Source organism: Loxodonta africana, chromosome 2 (genome assembly GCF_030014295.1).
Source record: "Loxodonta africana isolate mLoxAfr1 chromosome 2, mLoxAfr1.hap2, whole genome shotgun sequence".
Classification (NCBI taxonomy): domain Eukaryota; kingdom Metazoa; phylum Chordata; class Mammalia; order Proboscidea; family Elephantidae; genus Loxodonta; species Loxodonta africana.
Genome location: NC_087343.1, coordinates 193,647,972 through 193,670,768, shown reverse-complemented (window position 1 = coordinate 193,670,768; position 22,797 = coordinate 193,647,972). Strand labels below are relative to the sequence as shown.

Below are 22,797 nucleotides of genomic sequence, written 5' to 3'. Positions count from 1 at the left end.
TCTCCGTGGACAGAACCGGGAGCAGAAGATGTAGGAATAACAGTAAAAGCTAGTATTCCTTGAGGGCTGAACACCATTGTGAGCACTTGACCACAGCTAAGTCATTTAATCCCTACAATAACTGCATGAGGTGGGCTCTACTTTTATCCCAGGAGAGGTTAAGCACCTTGCACCTTGCACTATGGATTCACAGAAAACATAATCTAACCCCAGAGCCCAAGCCCTTAATCCCTACATTAAACCTTTAACCCCTATGTTAAGGCCATTGAAAGACAAAATTGTACTTTAGATTTTGAATGGGGGCTGCTCATCCTGTTGAAGGCAGCATAGTTTGGCACCCTGAGGGTTAGACTCTGGACAGGCAGATGGACTGGCTATCTAACAGTAGTCATCTAGTAACAGATACTGTAGGACCATGTTGCTATCAATTATTTAGTTCTCTTAGTACCAAAAAAAAAAAAAAGTAGGAAACAGTTGCTGTTGAGTCAATTCTGATTCATGATGAACCCGTGTTTGTCAGGGTAGAACTGTGCCCCATACGGTTTTCAGTGGCTGATTTTTCGGAAGTATATCACCAGGCCTTTCTTCCAAGGCACCCCTGGGTGGACTCAAACCTCCATCCTTCTGATCAGCAGCCAAGGGCACAATAACTTTTTGCACTACCCAGGAACTACTCTCAAAACAAACCCATTGCCTTTGAGTCAATTCCGACTCATAGCGACCCTATAGGCCAGGATAGAACTGTCCCATAGGGTTTCCAAGGAGCGGCTAGTGATTTGAACTGCTGATCTTTTTGGTTAGCAGCCGAGCTCTTAACCACTGTGCCACCAGGGCTTCTCATTTAGTACCCAAACCATTGCCATCGAGTCGGTTCCGACTCATAGCCACACTATAGGGCAGAGTAGAACTTCGCCATAGAGTTTCTAAGGAGCAGCTAGTAGATTCTACTGTTGACATTTTGGTTAGCAGCCAAGCTGTTAACCACTGTGCTACTGGGAGAGGAGGGGTTCAAAAATCCTGTAAAAAATCCCTACCCAGCCAGAAACTCCCTATACAGCCTTGGGCAGGTCCCTTTCCCTCTCTGGGTCTCAGTTTCCTCATATTTAAAACCAGGGGAGTTGGACTAGACAGACATTCCCAAAGGGCACTGCACGCTCTGACATCCTTTCATTCAACTCTCTGAAATTCTTATGATCCCACCAAGGGAGCTGTGGCATGTCAGGGATGTCTCCACATCAAGCAGTTGGAGGCTCATTTTTAACCCCTCATAGATGTCTCTTACAAATTATCCAGGGTCATGGATTAGCTGAAATACAAAAGCTTAATTTCCTCTGCTTGGCTACTGTTATAAGCAATGATCAAAAGGAGTCAAGGAAAAAACACTGTTGGCCAGAGAGAGAAAGCCAGGATGAACTGGGGGACATTCTTGCCTTGGTTCCCCTGCGTGTTTTGAAATCCTCAGGGCTGTAATTCACTGCTACTTTGGGGAGTGCTGAGATGAATCATAACGTTTGGAGCCCTCAAAGAAAGGGAAAAAGAAAGGGGAGAGGGGCCAGGGAGAGTGAAGGCTCAATGTTTTCTCAGTTAAATACATGTTTTCATTGCTGTGTGATGGGTTGGGAGGAATGAATGGCCGTGATTTAGTTATCTTTTGGATGGATGATTTTAAATGCATGCTGGAAACGGCTTTCACGAGACCCTTCTTGAAGCTGAGGCACGAAGTGGAAGTCTTTCGTAAAGGGAGCACTGCTGGTCTTTCAGAGATTGGAAAAGCTCAGCCAGGCCTTTGGGAATCCTGGTGCAGGCATTTTCGATGCTGTTTTTCCAATGGCTGCACTTTCATTTCCACCATAATCCTTCTGTCATCAGACACCTTGTCATAAGCAAGGAGAGGAGAGCAAGATAGACATCCCAGGGGAGGGAGGGCAGGGGTGATGGGAAAAGATGTGATTATAGACTTATTCTAACCCATACGACATTGATTTGGGGGCTAAAAAAAAATTTTTTTTTTTTTTAATGTACCTAGTAGGCCCCTGGGTGGCGTAAATGGTTTGCACTCAACTACCAACCGAAAGGTTGGTGGTTCATACCCACCCAGTGGCACCTCAGAAGACAGGCCTGGCAATCTGCTTCCATAAAGATTACAGCCAAGAAAACCCCATAGAGCAGTTCTACTCTGTTAACGCATCAGGTCATCATGAGTTGCAGTCAACTCAACAGCAATAAGTTTGGATTTTTTTTTTTTTTTAATGTGCCCAGTATTATGATTGGCACTGCAAGACAGGAAGACTATAGAGAATGACTAGTGACAGATGATTTATTATTACAACGACCACTCTGCCCAGCTCATGGGTCAACTGGGTCAGCTTTGGAAGGTTTGCTGTATCCCACCCACCTGCCTGATCGTTTAGAGATTTAGCTTTCACTCCCATATTATCCAAAATGGCACCAGGAAAGAGTTAGGTTGGCCCTTTGTCTCCTCCCCTGTCCTGTTCTGCAGTAAGACCCCACCAGGCTCTATCACTCCCTGGTAGAAAACTTTTAAGGCTTTAAGGGTTTCTCAGTGCTCAGAGGTAAGGACCAGAATCCTCAAAGTGAGATAGAAGATTCACCATCCATGGAGGGCTTTGTCCAGGTCAGGTATATGTATGTGGTATGTATGTATGTATATAAAATCCATGCCATCCATCTGTCAGTTTGTTGTACTATTTGCTTGTGGCTGTGATGCTGAAAGTTATACTACCAATATTTCAAATACCAGCAGGGTCACCCATGGTGGACAGTGAGCAGTACTTTCAGATTCAGACAGACTAGGAAGAAAGGCCTGACTATCTACTTTCAAAAATCAGAAAATGAAAACCCTATGGATCACAACAGAATATTGCCTGATATAGTGCTGGAAAATGAGTCCCCTAGGTTGAAAACTCCATTGTTGTCCAGTTGATTCTGACTCATAGCAACCCTATAGGCAGACTAGAGCTGCCCCATAGGGTTTCCAAGGAATAGCTGGTGGATTTCAACTGCCAACCTTTCGGTTAGCAGCCCTATCTCTTAATCGCTATGCCACCAGGGCTTCCCTAGGGTGAAAGGCACTCAAAATACACAGTGGCCATAACAATGGGCTCAAACGCACCAATGATCATGAAGATGGTGCAGGACCAGGCAATGTTTTGTTCTGTTGTGTATGGGATTGCCATGAGTCAGAGCCAACTTGACAGCACAGCAACTAACAACACACACACACACACACACACACACACACATTCTCATTTTATCCTCACAGCAATCATTTGGGATAAGTGCTGTTGTTATCCATATGTTGCATGTGAAGAAATCAAGTTGCCCAAGGCTGCAAAGCTAGGAAGTGGTGGAGACAGGGTTTGAACTCAGGAACACTGGCCCGAAGCCTATATGCTTGAACACTGGGCCCATTCCCCAGTCTGCCATTCCTAATATTCCCTCATAAGCCCATGTGCTCTTCCTGGGCCTCCAAACACATGCATGGTCCTGTGCTATCCTATCCATTTGTCTCAATGCTTTTCCTTCCCGCCCTCCTCTACCTGGGAAGGGATACTAATTGTTCAAGACATGGTTGGAAGTTCACCTTCTCCATGAAGCCAACCCCATCAGCTCCAGCAAATTGGTCCCTCCTTTCTCCCAATTCCCAGAGCGCCAAAGCTTACCTAGGTGACTGTACCACTGCACCTCTGGGTGATAACTGCGTAACTCCCTGACTCCCTGGCTGGTTTTTCCCATCAAACTGGAAACTTCTCAAAGACAAGACCTCAAGGGGCTTGCATAGCCTAGAGGAGGAGTAGACATAAACCCACAAGTCAGCATAAACTTAAAAAAAAAAAAAAAGAGAGAGAGAGGGAGAAGCGCTCATAAGGAAAAGAACTGAGGTCTAAGAGAAAGACTAACAGTAAATAGCAGTCTCCTCCACGCCAACCCCCCCTCAATAATTTTAATATAGTAGCATTGAAAAGAGACCACAATCGGGCAATTGACAGCCCCCAGGTGTTGTAAAGGATATTCCTCCTTTGCCTGCAGAAGTCTCTGAAAGAACTGGGCACGCAGGAAGCCGATCTTACTGCGAGACTAGCCAGTGCAGCAAACGTCCCACCCCCGCCACCCCCGCCACCACCACCTGCCAGGATTTACCTCCAAAGGCTGCACAAATATTAGCACGGTCTCCTTTTCCCTGCCAGTCTCCCAGCTATAGTGACTTTCTTAGCTCCCAGCTCCTTTAAAAAACAAGCCATGTATCCTTTACCTTGAATTTTCTGTTAGTGGCAAAAGTCCCAACACCTCCGTGCCCCTTGTGGCCCCGGACAAGTCCCTCCAGCTGTGTGAGCCTCTGTTTCCTCCTCCACCCAATGCTACCTGCCCGCAGAAGAAACATAGGTGACACAACCTCGTAAACTGTGAAGTGGTGCATAAATCTCCCTTATTATTCATTGCTTCTGAAATGGGCTTTGGGGCAAAGCTTTGCAGTAATAATGCCACATGTCTACAGTCTATTTAGAGTAGATGGAGCTACCTGCTTTATGAAATGCTCTAAATACCCAAATAAATGAACCAACACAATCAGACCGGAGTCCTTGACATCACAAAGTGCTCTTTGTCCATTTACTTTACGTGAGTCATTTAGTTTTAATTTACGATCATATTTCATAACCTACCAGCAAATGGCCTGCAGTATATTTTTGAAAAGTGATGGAGCCCTCGTAATGTGAGACCTCATTCTGGCCCCAGGTTTGGAAACCTGGGCCCCGATGAGTGCAGGGAGGCTGTTAGACTTTGGGGGAGATTTTTACAATCTATGAATTCGTAAAGCATGAAATGATCAGGTTTCTTTACAACTGACCTCAGAACTCAAGATAAATTTCACAAGAGCCTACTGCACCCTCAGATCTGGGCCCTGTGGCCTGCATTACTTTGCCCTGGAGGAAGACATCATTCCCTCAACTCTTCGAGAGACTTAGAGTTAGCTGCTCACGCTTCAGTCTAATAGGGATGACACCTTTTATTCTGAATGGACTACTTTGTAATTTAGTTAGAATATTTGAGAAAGAGACCCTTCCCACCTGATTCCTGATTTTCCCACCGGATTTTTTTTTTTTTTTACTTTAAATCCCTGTCTCTTGGTTGAACAACATAGTAGACATTTAATGTCACTGAGCTGTGCGTGTGAAGATTGTCAAAGAGGAAATGTTTTGTTACCTGTATATTTACCACTATTAAAAAACAAACAAACAAAACTATTACTGATTGCGCCAAAAAAAAAAAAAAAACCCGCTGCTGTTGGGTCTATTCTGACTCATAGCGACCCTATACACCAGAGTAGAACTGCCTCATAGGGTTTCCAAGGAGCGGCTGAGCTCTTAACCACTTCACAATCAGGCCTCTGACCCTCTGAGGCACTACAGGAGCAGGGACTTTCAGTCCCATATGGTTACTGCTGTTGTTAGTGGCACCAGGTGGGCTCCCTACTCACTGCAACCTCACCAACAACAGATGCCACCGTCGGGATCTGTAGGGTTTTTATTGGCTGATTTTTGGAAGTAGACCACCAGGCCTGGGCCTCCCTCATGGAAGGCAAGAATTCTGCCAATGAGCCATCACTGCCTTCAGGCCCACATTACAGAAAAGAAAACTGAGGCCCCAGAAACAATTAAGGAAAATTTTCGGACGGTTCTCCTCTCTCTCTCAACTAGCTGCAGGTCATAGTCAGCACACACCCCTTGCCCTCCTGTCTGTGAGTGAATTAATTAACCTCTGGACCACACCGTAAAACCAACTCTAAAGAAGTGTTTGACGTCCACCTAGACGATTTTATAATTCAGGGGGGTTTCATTTAATGTGATTTTTTAAAGGCTTTTTGCCCATGAAATACTAAGGACAAGTAGAACTGGCTCTACCTTGTCTGGCTAACTCATAAGTTAGGGTCGTGAAAGGTTCTTTAATGTTCATCTGTGACTAGTCATCAGAGACTTAACCGATTCGAGAACTTTTTATAACTGCCTTGATAGCACTGCCTGGCCCATCTTGCCAAAGGCAAATCATTTTTATCATCCTGTGAACTGAACCGACTTTTTAAAAGTTTGAACTCATAGCAAACCTATCCATTTTTTAAAAGTTTAAAAATCAACAAAATCCAGAGCCTGTAAGTTTTTCCAGAACTGTCACTTGGTAAAATATTCACCTTCATTTGTTCAATAAACACTGTTCTTACTGAGCACCTACTTGGGCCAAGCCCTGCTCTAAGCCTAGCGATACAGTTCAGAAGGGGGCAGAACAAGACTTTGCCCTCGTGGGCTTTCTCTCTTATCCCACTGTTGGTCCCTGTCTTCATTTGCAGGTAGTAAACTGAGGCTCAAAACACAATCAATGGCTACTTTGGACTTGAACTCAGTAACTCAGTAATTTCATTTGGCATTCTTCAGTGGAAGCATCAAGATATCAAACTATTTAGAAGAGGTTTTGGTGGCACAGTGGTTAAGAGCTCAGGCTGCTAACCAAAAGGCCAGCAGTTCGAATCCACCAGCTGCTCCTTGGAAACTCTATAGGTGCAGTTCTACTCTGTCCTATAGGGTTGCTATGAGTTGGAATCCACTCAATTGCAATGGATTTTTTTATGATGGTTTTGGGAGTCCCTGGGAAGAGCCTTGGTGGTACAGTGGTTAAAAGTGATCAACTACTAACCGAAAAGTCAGTGGTTAGAAACCTTCAACGGCTCTGAGGGTGAAGGATGTGGTGGTCTGCTTCCATGGATATTTACAGCCTTGGAAACCCAATGGGGTCGCTGTAAGTGGGAACCAACTGGATGGCAGTGGGGTGGTGTTAAGGGCTAGGGTCAGTGGATCCCACGGGAAGGCGTGCACTTCGTTGGCACTAGATAAATGCTGGGGAGGACTGCTTCCAGGGTGGAGAAAAGGCCAAAGCTGGGCGCTTTTTAAAACAGTTAACACGCTTGGCTGCTAACCTAACGATTGGAGGTTTGAGTCCATCCAGAGGCACCTCAGAAGAAAATCCTGGCAATCTGCTTCTGAAAAATCAGCCTGGAGTGAACAGCTCTACTCTGACACACATGAGTCAGAGCCAACTGGATGGCAAGTGGTTACTGGTCTGATGGGGTAGGAGGCTTGTCTTGTTGCCTAGGAAGCAAACTATTTTTACCAAAGTAGCATATTGAAAGATGAGTAAAAATAGCAAGGTTTTCTAAAAAATGCTTTACTCACACTTTCCCTAAGCTTGAGAAAATACTATTTGTCCAGATCAAAGAATATAGATATATGTTTTTAATTTGGAGTGGCTGTAGGGGGTGGATGGATATTACTGAAGATCAAAACCCATCCCCCCATCCTAGTGCCCCCTTTCTGGCTGCCTCTTTCTGGGAGCTACTAACACGTTAGGTACAGGAGATTTGGATTGAGGTTGCTCAGAAATCCAATTCCCAAGGCCTGTTTGAGCTCAAATCCACAGAACTGAATTAGAAATGTGGCTCTTCCCCCATCTCTCCCCTCCCCTCCCCTTTTTTGACAATATTGTTCTTCCACACTGTTGCTGTGTGACTTTGGACAAGTCACTTCCACTCAGAGCCTCTTGCACAATTTGATCATAAAATTCCCTTCTAAGATTCCTTGGTATTGCCCTTCCATGTTATTCTTCCCCTGGTTCAAGATATTAGCCTGAAATGTCACTTTGCCTCAGGTGACAGCTTCTTAAGTTGTTCCAGAAACATCATGGGCCCAAAGACCATCTCTTTTATCCTGGCTTCTACTTCTGGAGATGAAACCAAACCCAATCTTCTTGAAGAATCAGCGAATGCTCTCCAATGCCAACTGTGACAGCATGTTCCTTAGAGTCTAGCGGTTCAAATCCCAGCTCTGCCATTTGCCAGCTGTGAGGCCACAGGCAAGTTGCATCTTCTCTCCGGGTCTCAGTTTCCTTTATCTGTAAAATGGGGATGATATATTATGGTGTCGCTCTAAGGATTAAAATGAAATAATGCTAAAGACCTAATCTACTGTCTGGCACACAGAAAGTACTCATTTAATTCCATTATTGTCCAAGGAGAAAGACAACACTTACTCATCTTTTCCTTTAGTTGGAATGAATTTAAATAATTCGATTTGGAGAATTTCAGAAAAGTCCTGGGGCATCAAAGGATCAGTTTCATGATCACTCATGTGTGCTGGGACCTAGCAAAAAGAATTTTTAATTTGAGGCTGATTTAAGAAGGACGGGTTGAGTTTGTGTGCTGTCGCTATTGTAACCTTTGGACTACTAAGAGTCATCACACATGTGTTTTGTTTATATTGTCCTAAAAAATACATAGGGGGCATTAGTGGTTCAGTGGTAGGATTCTCACCTTCCATGCAGGAGACCTGGGTTCAAGTCCCAGCCAAGGCACCTCATGCACAGCCACCACCCATCTGTCAGTAGAGGCTTGCCTGATACTATGATGCTGAATGGGTTGCAGTGGAGCTTCCAGGCTAAGACAGGCTAGGAAGAAAGGCCTGGTGATCTGCCTCCAAAAATCAGCCCAAGAAAACCCTATGGATCACAAGATCCAAACTGCAACCCATCCTAAGGAGGGCACAGGCCCAGGAAACATTTCCTTCCATTGTGGATAGGGTTGCCGTGAGTTGGCAGCTAACAAAACAACAACAAAAAGCACATGGTCTCCCCTTTCTAGTCCCGGAATTATTCAGGGATTATGTGTGGTGGTAGATTTGGGCATTACTATCCTGAAAGAAACATCTGAATCCAGCTCAGTTTTTCATCAGCCCCAAGCTCTGTAAATCTTCTATCTTCCCCTCTAATTGTTTTCTTTCCCTCTAAGGCCTAACTTCCTTGGCATTGGTCTACTATTTGCAAGGGAAAAAGCTGAATCTTCTCATCCATGTGGGTTGTTGATTAGTGGTATCTACGTAGGGCAGCGAGGCCCCTAAACCTAAGAATAATTTAGCTCTCCATGTCCAGTCCCAAAGACTGAGTCCACCCCTACTGCCCTGTACCAGTCTCCTCCCTCCCAGCCTGAAGCAGCCCCCCTGTTCCACCCCTACCCCATATCCATCTGCAATGACTTCACTGCCCAGTTTCTTTCCTGGAATTCTCTTCAAGGGCAAGATCATATTCCCCATGCCCACCCCTGGGATTTTATACGTTTCTTTTTGGCTCCTCTCTGTTCCCATTGCTAAACAAAGAGAAATCCAACCGGAAAGCCTAGACTGGGTGAGCCCCTGATGGGGTGGGAAGGAGGAGGAGATGAACACTTTGCAGCCTTCAGACTTTCCCCAAATTGGCCAATTTTACATCGATAACTGCCTCATCCATCACCACCACCTTTCAGGTGATTTTCCGTGATGGGGTTTCAGGAGGCATTTAACGTCTTAGACACAATTTCTTTACAAAGTCAATTTTCCATCGTCAAACATTCTCAGCATTGAAATAAAAACAGGCAGTGCTTTGCCACTAAAACAGCTCTTTTTATGTCAGGCCTCGCAACCCAGAAACCCCTTTCAGGGTTCTGTACTCTGTCTTGGGTCTACAAAAAAAGACAAAAGACCCAGATAGGCCTCTAGTGCACTGAGGACTTAGCCTCACCAGGTGAGAGGACTCTTCACATGTAACTGTTGGACCTGCTCACCTTCCTTGCTCTGGGACCTAAGACAAGTCATCTCACCTTTCTGAGCACGCGTGTTATTTTCTGTAAGATAGGAATAATGATGATAATAATGCCCTATCTATTGCCTTGAGGGCTGATATCCTAAATAGGAGAGTACTTTGGACACTGGGATATGTTTTATAAATAAATAGAACGGATCAAGAAATAGAGATGAAGTAAATCAATGGCCCCCACTTCCTTCAGCTTTGTTTAGGGTATAATGGTTATCACTCCATGAATGATAAACCACATCAAATGTAGACATGAGACTCTCTTTTAAAGCAATGGATCTCACCAAAAGCAGGGTGGTCTAATGGGTTTGGAGTCAACTGGTTTTCTGGGCTCTGTGTAATGTGAGTTTGGCCTGGTCATGTCACCATTCTGGGTAGGTTGCTTCTGATGTTTACTTTTCTTCTCTGGGAAAATGGGAGAACTCACAGTCCCTAAATTCAGGGTTGTTGTGAAGATAAAGAGAGAAAATGGAAGTGTAGGGTGCTTCTGGGTGAACAGGAAGGCAGACTAAGTGGTGCTAAAAATCTCAGGCAGGAGACAGGGTAGAGGTTCAGTTTGAGGGCAAGCTATGCCCAGCTCACATCACCTCTTAGACCCCAGTGCCCTCACATAGAAAACGGGAATAAGAATGTCTACTGGGCCTAAAGGTTAAGAGCTGGGCTGCTAACCCAACTATTGTCAGTTGGAACCCACCTGGAGACTTCAAGAGAGAAAGACATGGCAATCTGCTCCCATAAAGATTACAGCCTAGAAACCCTATGGCGCAGCTCTACTCTGTCTCATGAGGTCTTTATGAATCGAAATGGACGGCACACAGCAACAACTTCACTAAATTGGAAGAAGGAATAAACAAGCTCCTAGGGTGCTGGTCAGCACACCTTAGTGCCCGGGAACTCTGGTAAATCTCCGGCCTCTGGGAGGCACTATTGTGTCGTGCTTTCGCCGTTGGCTGTGGAGTCGATGGGTCACCAGGTCCCACACCCGTTAGGTTACGACCTACCTTTGCCATCTTGGGCACATTAACGGACGATCTGACCCTTAGACTCAGGGGGTAATACCGTCTCCCGGTCGGCGGTGAGACTCCTACCGGCTGGTGGATGTAAATCGCTGAGCGTCCGTGTCTGGAACTTCGGGAGCGCTCAATAAAAAGGGGACTGTTATTATCTGCTTGGCTTCCTTCTCTGGGAGTCGAGGTGTAAGTTTAATGACTGGGGGCGTTGAGGGCGCCTGGTCGGCTGCGATCTCCTGGGCCCGGGGAGCGGGTTGGGACGGTGTCAGCGCGCATTTATTGATGGCAGGTATTTGGGGTGTAATTGAGCGCGGCGGCCGGCCCCGGGCGAGAGTGGGCCTCCACGAGCAATTAAATGTGATTAGGCCGGGACCTTCGGGATCCAGCTGGGTGATTGATAACCCGGCCGCATTCCTGCCAGGCCCGCGACATCAAACGGGCGGCCGGCGGCGGGCGGGGCGGCCGGGGCCGCGCACGGGGACCGGCCCTTCTCTGCTGGGCGCTGCCCTTCTCGCCCGCGACGCCCACGGTTCCGTGAGGAATTCGGGTGAGGCGCCCTCTTCCTGCGCAGGGGTCGCTCCCTTGCTCGCTTGCCAGGTGCAGCAGGGGAGAGAAGGGCGCCAGAAGAGACGCTGTGGCTAGAAGCCCTGCGAGGGGGGCGCAGCGCACGGCGCACAGCTCCTGAAGGAGCTAGGCCGGCCCGCCGGGGCTGGGCTCCCGGAATCGAGCCCGAAATCGCTGGAACCGGGGAAGAATGGAAAAGAGAACGAGTAGGAGAAAAATAGGAGACGGTCGGAATAAGAATAAAGAGAAAACGGAAAAAGATTTAGAGAGCAATGGAAGCGCCAACTGACAGGAAAAGAAGAGAGAAGAAAGTAAATGGGGGGGAGATACGAATGAGAACACAAAAACAAATTGTATAGACAGCAAGAAGCTAGGAAAAACAAATACATTTAAAAATACAGAAGGGGGACAGACATGAAAAAGAATGAGAGGAGGAAAAAAGGGAAACAAAGGAAGGACAACAATAACGAAAAGAAAAAAGGGGGGGAAGACTGGAAAGACAAACAGAAAAAGAAAGAAAGAGACAAAAGAATGGGGAAAATGGAGGAGAAAAGAAGAGGAAGTAAAAACAGGAAGGAAGCTGGCCTGGATTCCTCCCTAGCTGTATCCCCACCCGGTGCCAGCCCCTGCCTCAATCTCAGCAGCTTCTATGCCCAGAGCCAAGCTCTGCTGGTGCCTGAGAGACCTGGTATTTGCCCCCGAGGGCCTGACTCCTGCCCAACCCTAGCATGGGGCCAGCTCCTCCTCCCTCCAGGCTGGGTGAGGGGTGCCCCCAGCCCTGAGTCCGGAGTGAGCACCCCAAGCCTGGGCCCCATTCGCCATAAATCACATGTGGAGATGCTGGGGGTTCCCGGGCTGTTGCCTTGGGATCGAGAAGTCTCCAGGAGCCAGGGAACACTTTCTGTCTGTGCTGACTCCATAGCCAGAATCAAAACAGCATGAAAGAAATCTGAGCGAGAACGTCGGCAGGAGCTGGACTTCTAAAAACCCCCTTCCGCCCCCATCGGCTTCAATATTAAAAAACCCCCTAGGAGCCTCAGACACTGTATTAATTAGTGCAACCACCCATGAAAAGTTGGGTTTGGAGCGGCATTCTTTGCCCTGTGTGAAAAACCAAGTCTAATAAACAATTGTTAAGTTGGCCTGTTGCCGCTGGTAAATTACATAGCATTAAAGAAATAATGCTTTTCATATTAGGCACTAATTAAAGGTTGGGACAGCTTTAAAACAAGAGAGGGAGGGGGGAAATCAAAGAAAATATAAAAACGTTCTTTCAAGAGTTATGGGAGGTTAATAAAGTATGTCTGTTAGAGTGAGCCTACTTTGCCCCTAGCTACAGCCAAACTGGAGCCACCACAATTGGGTCTCAATAAGATAATGATATTCCTTTCTCTGCTATTAAAAGCCTCCCAGTGCAAACTTAAAATGATTTATTTAATTTAGGAAATTATGAGGTGTAACTTCAAAGCTCGAGCCGTTAGTAATGGAAAATACCAGGTTGTTTAAAATTATAATAATAATTGTTTGGAGGACTCGGGACATCAAAGTGTTTTCATCAACAAATGCAGAGGGGTCCGGAGGAGGCTGGAAGGAGTCAGAAGAGGTGGATAGCGTTTGGATTTGATTATTACCAACCTTATCAGGGCAGCCTTCAGGATTCCCAAAGCCTGGCCCTCAGCTCTGCTTTGAAGGCGGGCTGGTATGGAAAGTAATTTTACTGCTTTTTACTTAGTTTTTAGGAGGGAGGAGGTGAAAGGGGTTGCTGGCGGTGGGAGAGAGGTTAGAGGGGTCCAGGAGATGACCAAGGCTTTATTTCCTTAAGGAGGCCTACAACATCTCCAATCTGGAAGAAGAAGAAGAAAATTGTGCCCTTCTTGAGTGGGGAAGCAGGCACAAGCAACTTCATCAAGACAGCCCTGTGATTTCGGGGAGGGGGTGTGTGACGTTGGCTCTTTTATAAATGAGGTTTATGCTATTCCAAAGCCGACAGTGGAGAGGGAGTGGGGGCGGGGGAATGGCCTCTCCAACCCGTGGCAAATGAGCGGCTTTTATAGCGAAGAATGGCCGTGGGAGTTTCCATTCGGTCAGACAAGGTTCTGCTCAAAGACAGGGATCTTCTTTTCAGTCGGGTCAGGCAGACGTTTCGACAGCGCCTTCTCTCCGCCAGGCGGTTGCTGCCTACCTCCTGCCGGCCTTGGCCCAGCTTCGCCAAGGCAGGGCTCAGGGGTCAGGCTGCGCCTCAGATCCAGATGATGAAAAGCCGGGGCCCTCCGCCCCAGCCCAATCATAGCAATGGGCAGTGGAAAGTGGTCCAGAGAGATGCTCCAGACCCGGGGCTCTCAGAGTTTGGGAATCTGGAGGGCTTCCCAGGCACCCCCACCATTTCCGAGACAGCTAGCTCCTCCAGGGCCTGCTTTTCCCAACGCTAATGCCCACCTCCTCTGCTCACACTTAGGCCTAGCTTCCACTGCCACTTGCCAGCTCTGTGACCGTGAGTCACTTCTCTGAGCCTCAGTTGCCTCAACTAAAAAATGGCATTCATAATATCTCCCTTCCCACCGGCATGTGTGACGACTACGTGAGACCACGTGTGAGAAAATGCCCCGTTCTGCACTTAGCACATCAAAGTGGCTCAATAAATATGATTTTTCTTGTCTCGCCTTCTTTCCAGGAAGCAAAAGCTCTTTCTGGAAAGTTTTGAAGGAAAGCGTTAAAAGTACAGAAGGGCGAAGGGATTTTTTTTTTTTATCAGGCCGCTGGCAGCGCTCTTTAGGTTGTCCCAAGCCCGCACCCCGGCATCTTCTGCTTTGATTTGCCATGCAGGGATGCGCAGGCCCTTGGTAAGCCAGTCCTCCTGCGGCTGTCTTTGAGGAACAGAGGCAACTTATAATTCTGGCCTCTGAAACGCTTCACGTATCCGATCAAGCCTGACCGAGGCCCAGACCTTGGCGACCGACCGCCAACTGAACCCGGGGCGGGGCGTTCGAAGGGAATCCCCGGAGCAAGGTGTGCCGCCCGGCGCCGCGGTGGTGAAAGCCCGAGCAACATGACCAGCCGCCACTTTGTACCCTTGACCACCTGGTAGCGCTGGGGTGAGTATTCTTCAAGCCCCTCTCCGAACCTCGGTTCTTCGTACTTCCCTTCCTACACCTACAAAAAACCAAAAAAAAATTTTTTTTTTTTTTTTTTTACACCTACAAGGAGCTTGGAATTTGCGCGCAATGGGGGTGATGCGCAGTCATCCTGACGGATTCAAATGCACCGTTAGCCCCTCCAGACGCAGCCTAGATGGTCCAAGTCACAGTCTCGGAAGCGCGACCCCTCCCGGGGCGAGCTGAGCCCTAACCCGGAGCCGAGGTCTCCAGATCCCCCACCCGGGTGGAAATCGCCTGAGGCTGCGGGGTCCGAGCGGCGCCGGGAAGGAAGCTCAGTGGACGGGCTAATTAGGGCCCCCACTTGGCGGCAGATGACGAAACGCGGAAGGGCTTTGGCTTTTGCAAAACGCATCCCTGAAAGGAGTAGGACTGGATTCCGAGCTAGGATCACGAGTTCGGGCCTTCGGGGCCCAGCACGATGGCGAAGGCGCACATTTGGGTACGTTTGGGAAGCTCTTGCGGCTCAGCTCGTAGAAGAGCAGCGGCGGAGCGCGAAGAAAACGGTCCGCAACTTCGGAGCAGGTCCCTAGGTTTGTATCTCGCTCGGTGCGCGAGTTGTGAGCCCTCTGAGACGAGTCGCCCGATCAAAGGGAGCCCCGGTCCGACCCGAAAATAAAGTTTCCAGCCCCCACCTCCAAAGTGGGTGTGGGCACAAAGTAAACGCGAGATGAAAACGCCAGTCTTTTTTTTTTTTTTTTTTTAATGTGTCAGGTGCCAAAGGTTTCTCCCCACCGCGCAGTTCTGCAGCAAGTTTTCGCTCCCTTCTGCCTCATTGCCAGCGCCGGGGTTGTGGGTGGGGGGTGGTCTCCCATCCGCAAAAACCTCGGAAAGGTACAGTCACTTCTGACTTATTTGTACAAAAGCGTAGTTTAAGACCTTTCGCAGCCTTCCCATCCATCACCATTTTAATGGTGATGCTTCAAACTCCAAGCCTGGCCCCCGTCCTCAAGTGGGAAGGGAGGCTGGGTACTAAAGGGGGCTTTAAGGAACCACCTTCCCTCTTCAAGCCGAAAGCAACATTCGTTCAGGCTCATCTCCTTAGGAGGAGATAAGAAAAAAAACAGTAAGACTTGACACACTCCAGGCACCCAACCCCCAACCCAGTGAATGCCTCTGGTCACCGTCTCCTTTTGGGAAAAGCTATAGGTTCCTTTTCCTTGGCTTTAAGTTTGTTTTGGTAGCTGGGAGATTTCAAGTTCAAGATGTCCCCTTGATCATGTGCAAACTACTCAGACCCTGTAGTCTTCCTCTGCCTCCCCACTTCTAAGCTCATCTTTCATCATCTTTTGCAAAACCCCTAATAGCAATTCCACCTCTTTTCCCGGAGCAACACGAGCTGCTAAAGGAAACATTTTGAAGTATTTCAGTATTTTCAGCTGACCTCCCTCTCCCGCCATAGCTGAATCTGGCTGCAACTCTTGATGGATTCACATTAAAATAATAATAATAAAAGATACCAGCCCACCCATCTGGGTGGCATTTCTTGAGCTAAGCCCAGCTAAGAGCAGAGAGCACCTCTTAAAATAATTGTGAGTTTGCACAAACTTTACTGCAATAAAACAAATGTTTAATTTAGTTCAGAGTAAGAGATATGAAATAACTCTTCAATAAAATATATAAAATTGTACAAGGCACCCTTTCAAAGGGATGTTAAGTATACCGGGGCAGCTGGAGGGGGTGGGTGGGGGCGTGGTAGATACAAAGGTGAAATACCAGGGAGCTAAATGGGCTGTTTGACAACACCATTTTTAGCAAGTCAAAACATGGCTTTACCCTCTGCCCCCAACGTGTTAGAAAGTATATAAATTTTTCTAATAAGTTTAGCACTTACAATAGATACACAGAGACAGCATTTTTTTTTTCTGGATCTATCAAGTGTTCAAAAATACTTAGCATATAGTCAATAGTTATAAGATGTTCACTTTTTAAGCATAAAATTATTCCATACCTGGGGGGGGATCACCTTTGCAATGCGTGAGGATTGACATACTTGGTATTTCACAGAAACCCTCAATTCCTCCCGACATGCTTTAACTTTTCACTCTCCAATTATCTGAAATGGAGTTAAGTAACAACGTTCAAGAAGAATTAGATAGCACCCCCATTTTCCTCCTTACCCCCAGGCATTCTCAGGATTCTTCTCATCTCCCTTTTATTGATCTTACAACAAAACAAAAACAAAGTAAGTCTTTAACAATGTGTGTGGGGGGGGAGGCATAGTGCCAAATACAAACTTTTTATGCACCTAAACATGCAAAAACGTGAGGTGCCCCCATCACTTTAAAGAATCTATCTACTTTCTATGCACATTATGTCTAATTCTAATATTTGTTTTCCATAAGCAGAAGTCAATCATCCCATTAAAATCAGCAAATTTGCACTCATTTTAGCAAGTAATTTGTCTCCCCCTACCAAAAAAAAAAAAAAAAAAGCAACAAATGAACTTTAACAGTCTTTTTAGGAAGGTGAGATACAGAAAAAAAAAAAGTATATATATAGATATATATGTATATAAATTTTGCCTTTCAAAATAATTTGAATTTTTACGTCAGCTGTATAAAAATGTATTATATTTTATTATATATATACTTATATATAAAAACTGTCAGAGCCAATCTTTGTGATAGGAGAAGGGGGCATCTGGAAGAGGACACCAAGAAGACAGGGCTTGGTGCCTCTAGCCTAAAGAACATCAATTCAAACTATGTGGCGGGGCCCTGTCAGCCTGGCCACTTAGGGTGGTGCATGGGGCAGGGTTTGCAGGAGTACTGGGTTGCTGCTGCCTGCTTGGAAAGGAAAACCCTTTTAAAACCAAGCATCCATATCAGAGTCTATTGATCTGGTCTTCCTTAGGATAAGTGGTACATGCCATATCCGACTGGCGTGGCATAGAGTCCGACGGGTGGGATGGGGAGCACAGGTCTATGGAAAGGGTAGGACGCTCCGTAGAGAGATGCTGCTTGCAGGGGCGAGTTGATAGGGAAAGGGAGGCTAAAGCCCGAGGGCAGCATGGGTTTGGCAGCCATTTTCAGCTTTTCCAGTTCTGCTTCCTGCAGTCTTTTTGCCTTGGCCCTCCGGTTCTGGAACCAGATTTTGACCTGGGTCTCTGTGAGGTTCAGAGAGCTAGAGAACTCGGCCCGCTCTGCAATGGAGAGGTACTGTTTCTGCCGGAATTTGCGCTCCAGAGCCAGGAGCTGGGACGTGGTGAAGGGCGTCCGAGGCTTCCGATTGGTCTTGTGTTTCCGCAGGGTGCAGGTGGTGGGGCTCATATGTCCTAGAGAACAGACAGCAGAGTCAATTAGCAAACAAAAAGTGGCTTTTCTTTCCTGGTTAGTACGTGCAAGCCTTCCCTCTTAACTGAAAACACTTAGTTAAGAAGATAAATAATATGTGTGCCTTTTTTTGTTGTTGTTTCACCTTTATTTATTTATTTATTTTCAAAAAGGTGAAAACAAAAACCAATCCAGTTGATTCCAGCTCACAGTAACCCCATGTGTAGAACTGTGCTCCATAAGTTTTTTCAAGGATGTGACCTTTCTTTCAAAAGCAGATCACCAGGCCTTTCTTCCAAGGCACCCCTGGGTGGGTTTGAACCCAAAACCCTTAGGTTAGTAACTGAGTGCTTAACTGTTTGCACCTCCTAGGGATGCCAGTTCAAAAACGTACCTCTGTCAAAACCATTTTTTCGAGGGGTGTAGGAGTGGAGAAGGACCACATTTGAATGGATAAGTTGTTTGCTTAAAAAAAAATGAGTTATTTTTACCAAAAAAATGCAAATTTAATGACATAATGGAACTTCCTATATAGACAATAAACAGCCTCAGAGATCATAGAAATAGAATAAATAAGAACAGACCGCCATCCCCATAAATCAAGGCTGCTGAGTGTTCTCTCACCCCTCCCTTCTGAGCTGAGTTTTTTTTGTCTTTAAAATAGGAGGGGGTGTCATGATAACCCCCACTTCTCCTGGATGCTGATAGATCCCACAGAAGGAAAATGAAAAGGACCTTATAAACTGTTTAACTGTTGCCCTTGGACCCCTCTCTGAACCGGGATAAACTGGACTGCTTCAGCCTATTTATGAAGGATAATGATACAGATAAGGTCTGTAGGGAATAAATAGCATCTTTGGATTTGGGGGCAGCCCCATGCAATAAACAACCACACAGCTGTCATTTCATCCCTTCTACAGGTTATAAAAGCTGAACATCAGACTTGTGTGTGGGCTAAGTTTCTCGGCCGGATGCTGCTGTAATACAAACTTCACTAAAAAGGAGGGAAGAATTAGTCTGCCCATAAATGTCAACGTCAGGGGAAATCAGGCTGCCTCCGAATTGAGACCATGTGATGACATCTTAGTCATCTCCTCTCCCCATCCTATGGTTTGGAGCAAAATGCGTAAACGATTAGTTAGTTGCCAGAATTTAGACAGGGAGGAGGGGGTAACAAGCAAAATAAAGGTACGTCAACAGCATCCAGACTCCGTGTATAAAATGGATTCAATTATGGCAAGTCACATAACTGGGGCATCCCTTGTGATTTTACACCATTAACTAACTTTGGGCTTGTTTTTTCTGCAGCGCGGTAGGGGAGGGATGGGGATAGAATGCTGAAACAATTAATTTTCCGCATTTGGCTTTTATGAGCTATGTTAATTTTCCAAATGTAGCCACGGTAGTAACGCCAATGTACTCATGGGGAGAATGTCGCATTTCTTGTTTAGTTACTTTGGTGGCCCAAGAAAGAGTTTACACTTCATACTTGAGGGTGACGCAGCTTAAGTTCTAGCCCAGCCTCCAGTTCCAATAAAAGATGGATTTGTCCTAGCGTCAAATTATTAACTATCACTTCAGAAGTTCAAAATGAAGGTGAGGTAGTAGGCTGCACAATCAAGCCAAAAAACAGAAATTGGGGGAAGGGACAGAGAAGAAACTACTACAGAAGTTTATACTTTCGCAAACAAGCAGGGGTGCTTACTTAATATACAAGTAAACTTGTAACACGAAAAGACTCAGAGAGCTGTAAAATTCTCACCCTTCACAAACCTGGCCTGGCTGTCCAGAGGACCCCAGTGTCTCAGCTCAGATACCAAGTTCCTAGTGTCTATACTTGCTCCTGCTCTCATTGGGGGTTTTAAAGCATCTCCTCGCCTGGTTTTTTTTCGCCTGGGCAGGGTAATCCCCGCTGTTCCCTGGGGCTGCATTTGAATTATGAAATCCTGAAGATGGGGATCCTACACGTGAATTAAAGCCATAAAGCTAGAGGCTTCCTCCCAGCACTCCCCCCACAACCCCATTCTAAATCAGCCAGAGGAAGGATGCGATTATAGAAAGCAAAACAGTATTTATCCTACTTCCTCCGAATAACAAAACCAGGCCCAGGCGGGTGGCTCCCTCAACGCCCGAGGCCCTGTCATTTGGCGATCCTGGAGCCCACCGCTCAAGACACAGCGCTCCCGCTGCCTCCTCCAGGCCCCAAGCACCAACAACTCATTTTTTGTATTAAATTAAATCCTTCCTCAGAAGCTCAGGTTCTTCTCAGGAGAAGGTCATATTCAGGGCCCAGGGCTGGCTTACACAGACAGGGAAGCTCGAGGTACAAGGCCGGGATGTTTACAGTCTAAGTGGGGAATTGCTGTCCCAGACCCCTGAGGCTGCCAGCTTTTCTGACTTGGCAAATCCCACTCCACTTAGGGCCTGAATCCTTGATGTGCCACTGGGAACATATGAGCACTCAATGTTTGTTCAACAAATTAAGTCCCTTAATATTCCTGAGCCTGTTTCACTGACAATAAAATGGGTAAATAATTCGAATTCCCTCACTGTGGTTCTGAGAACTAGATTTCAGAGGACTTCAGAGCACCCAGAGCCCACCCACAGCCCTGTCTGCCACCTGGTAGGTGATCATTAAATGCTCCCTAGCTCTTTTTGTCAGGTCCAAACGCACCGTGCGCCCATTCCTCTGAACTCGGCAGTAAGGTCCTCACCGGTTAAAGAGAGGCGGCCGCTGCTATACCAAAGAGATCAGATAAGATAATACGGTGAAGAGTGCTGTAAAGCACTGTGCAAACTTGGGTTTAAATTCTTTGAGTCCTTAATCTCCTCACCCTTTGAGTCTTTCAGTTGTTAACAGGATGGAGGGAGACTGCCAGAGGGGACAGCCACTGACGCCTCATATATGGCCTTGTTTTCTTCACAAAATACTGTGCATCTCGCACCTTGGAGGGCTGAATGATGTAAATGGTGAAAGGTGTGGTTCTTTGGGTTTCGGAGGACTTTCCTCCAGAGGGCCCCTTCTCTCATCTTTCCCAGGGGTAGGCTGGGGCGGGGGGGGGGGGGGGGGGCACATATCTTAAAGGCCAGAATAGAGGCGTCAAAGGGGCTATAGAGAGTGACTTCTCCAAATTACTAAAGGACCCAGGGTAAAAAATCGCATCCTAAGCAGGCCCTCCTGGGCTTGACTCAGCCCCCCAGCCTCACGGGGCAGCATATGGGGTACAGGTGGGTGACTCTGCCTAGTTTCTCTACCCAGGGAGATCAAAGGTGGCCACTGTACCTCAAAGAGGACCAGGACTTGGACACCAAGTCCCCGAGCCCATTTCCGCAGTTGTTGGTGACCTGGGACAAACAAGTTTAGTCTCCTTAAAGACTTGGTGTCCACATCTCGAAAGGGGGTAACAGGCCCTGTGCCTCTCCTTACACTTCGGAGTTCAGGCCGGAATCCGACGAACTAAGGTGCACCAACTGCTTTGTAAACTCTCCAGCGCTGTTGGAATGCTGTTAATTATTATTATGAAGCAAGCGGAGCCCGCGCGTTTCTGACCCCAGCCCGCGCCAGGCCAAGCTCCGAACCTCGCGAGCGAGGTGCCGGCTGCGCGAAGTCCGTAGAAACATGCCCTCGCAGCATCTGTCTCTGCCATCATCTCTTCATGGAATCCGGCTTCTACACCCGCGGATCCCACGAGAAAAACGATAATCTCTCCCCAGGGTCGGATTAGACTTCAGTTAACTTGTCTTTAAAATGCGCGGCACCTTGCAAGGTTGTTGGGTGTTTTAAAAGGAGACACAAGGCATCCGCCTCGTGCCTGTTACGTACTGAGTGCTCATGAAACGGAGATCCCCTTACTCCCCAGGCAGAGGCCAAGGTGGACAGTGAAACAAAATATGCTTAGTGACTGGAGCGCGAAGGGCCGAGAACTGGAGAAACCTTCAACCTAGCGAGCCAGCAAACCCAGCTGGGGGTCGCCCTTCAAAGCCCAACGAATACAACGAGGGGATCCGGACACCGATCCAGGGGGTCTCTCAGATGCTGCTGGCGCGCTGACCTCCCGGGATAGGAAGGAGTCAACACACTGTTGGCTTGCTTTTCAGGAAGTATACAACAGGAGGGTCTTGGTACCCCCATCATGTAATACCCGCTCCCAGCACCCTGCTAGACTCCACGCACCCCTTTCCCGGGCCCTGGCGCTCACTCACTTGGCGGCGGCGAGTATCTGCCGGGTTCCTGCATCCACGCAGCTCCGTCTTCCGAATTTTCCGACTTGACCGAGGTAGTCTCGAAGGGCTTGACCAGCGACCCGGGGCTGTGAGCTTCCCGGGCGCCGTGTCCCGGCAGCAGCAGTGGCCGCACAGCGGCCGCGGCGGAGGCGCTTTCAGCCGGGCGCGGGGACGCCTCCTTGGGCGGCTTCTTGTCGGACATGAGCGCCTCCACGCTAAAGGGCAGGCTGGAGACCTTGACGCGGCGCTCCTCGGCACCCCCCTCGGCGCCCCCGGGCCCTGGGCCCGGCCCGGCCACCATAGCCGGGCCCTCCTCGTCGGACGAAAACAGGTCGTTGCCTTTGGACGGAGAAGCCATGACTTCTCTGCCCTACTTAACTCCGGACGCGCGACTCCTCTCGCAACCCGGCAGCTGCAACTCAAACTTTTTGGGGGGGAGTCGGGAGGGGCGCGCCGGGAGCCAAGCCTTTCCTCCAAGGGGAAGTGAGAGACCGGACTCAGCCTATCCGCGCCCGCCCAGGAGCTGACGCCACACATGCTCGCCTCCGATTGGCTGCCCCGGAAGAGGCTGGGGCCTTTTTTTTTTTTTTTTTCCTGTTTGAAATAAATTAGGAGTTAATTACAGGCGCAGTCAGCAGAGTTGTTATTAGGCGATCCCTCAAGGGTTATAATCACACCAAAACTGAAAAGTCCAAGGCGTAATTAAGGCTGATTATTTAAAGAGGAAGTTCACTGAGTACCATTTCTTATCTCTTTTGACCCCTCTTTAAAAGGCCCCTGCCCCACCGCCAGAACACGTTTAAAATCTGCAACTGACATTAATTAACTTATTCAGCATTAATTTATTAACTTATTTGGTTCCTACTATGAGCCAAAATGGAGCTAATT

General features: G+C 47.5%; 1 protein-coding gene across 1 annotated transcript; it reads right to left on the bottom strand.

Moving 5' to 3' along the window:
• Positions 1-15,940: 15,940 nt before the first annotated feature.
• Positions 15,941-22,324, bottom strand: MSX2 (msh homeobox 2). The gene is made up of 2 exons (XM_003404669.3): positions 21,889-22,324; positions 15,941-17,687 (listed from the first exon to the last, which is right to left on the bottom strand). The coding sequence occupies exons 1-2, from the start codon at positions 22,265-22,267 to the stop codon at positions 17,263-17,265; spliced, it is 804 nt and encodes a 267-aa protein (XP_003404717.1). The 5' UTR covers positions 22,268-22,324; the 3' UTR covers positions 15,941-17,262.
• Between the last annotated feature and the right edge of the window lie 473 nt (positions 22,325-22,797).

Coding starts and splice junctions, on each gene's coding strand:
- MSX2 (XM_003404669.3), bottom strand. CDS start 22,267: ATGGCTTCTCCGTCCAAAGGCAACGACCTGTTTTCGTCCGACGAGGAG. Junction 17,688..21,888: donor CAGATACTCGCCGCCGCCAA/GTGAGTGAGCGC, acceptor TCTGTTCTCTAG/GACATATGAGCCCCACCACC.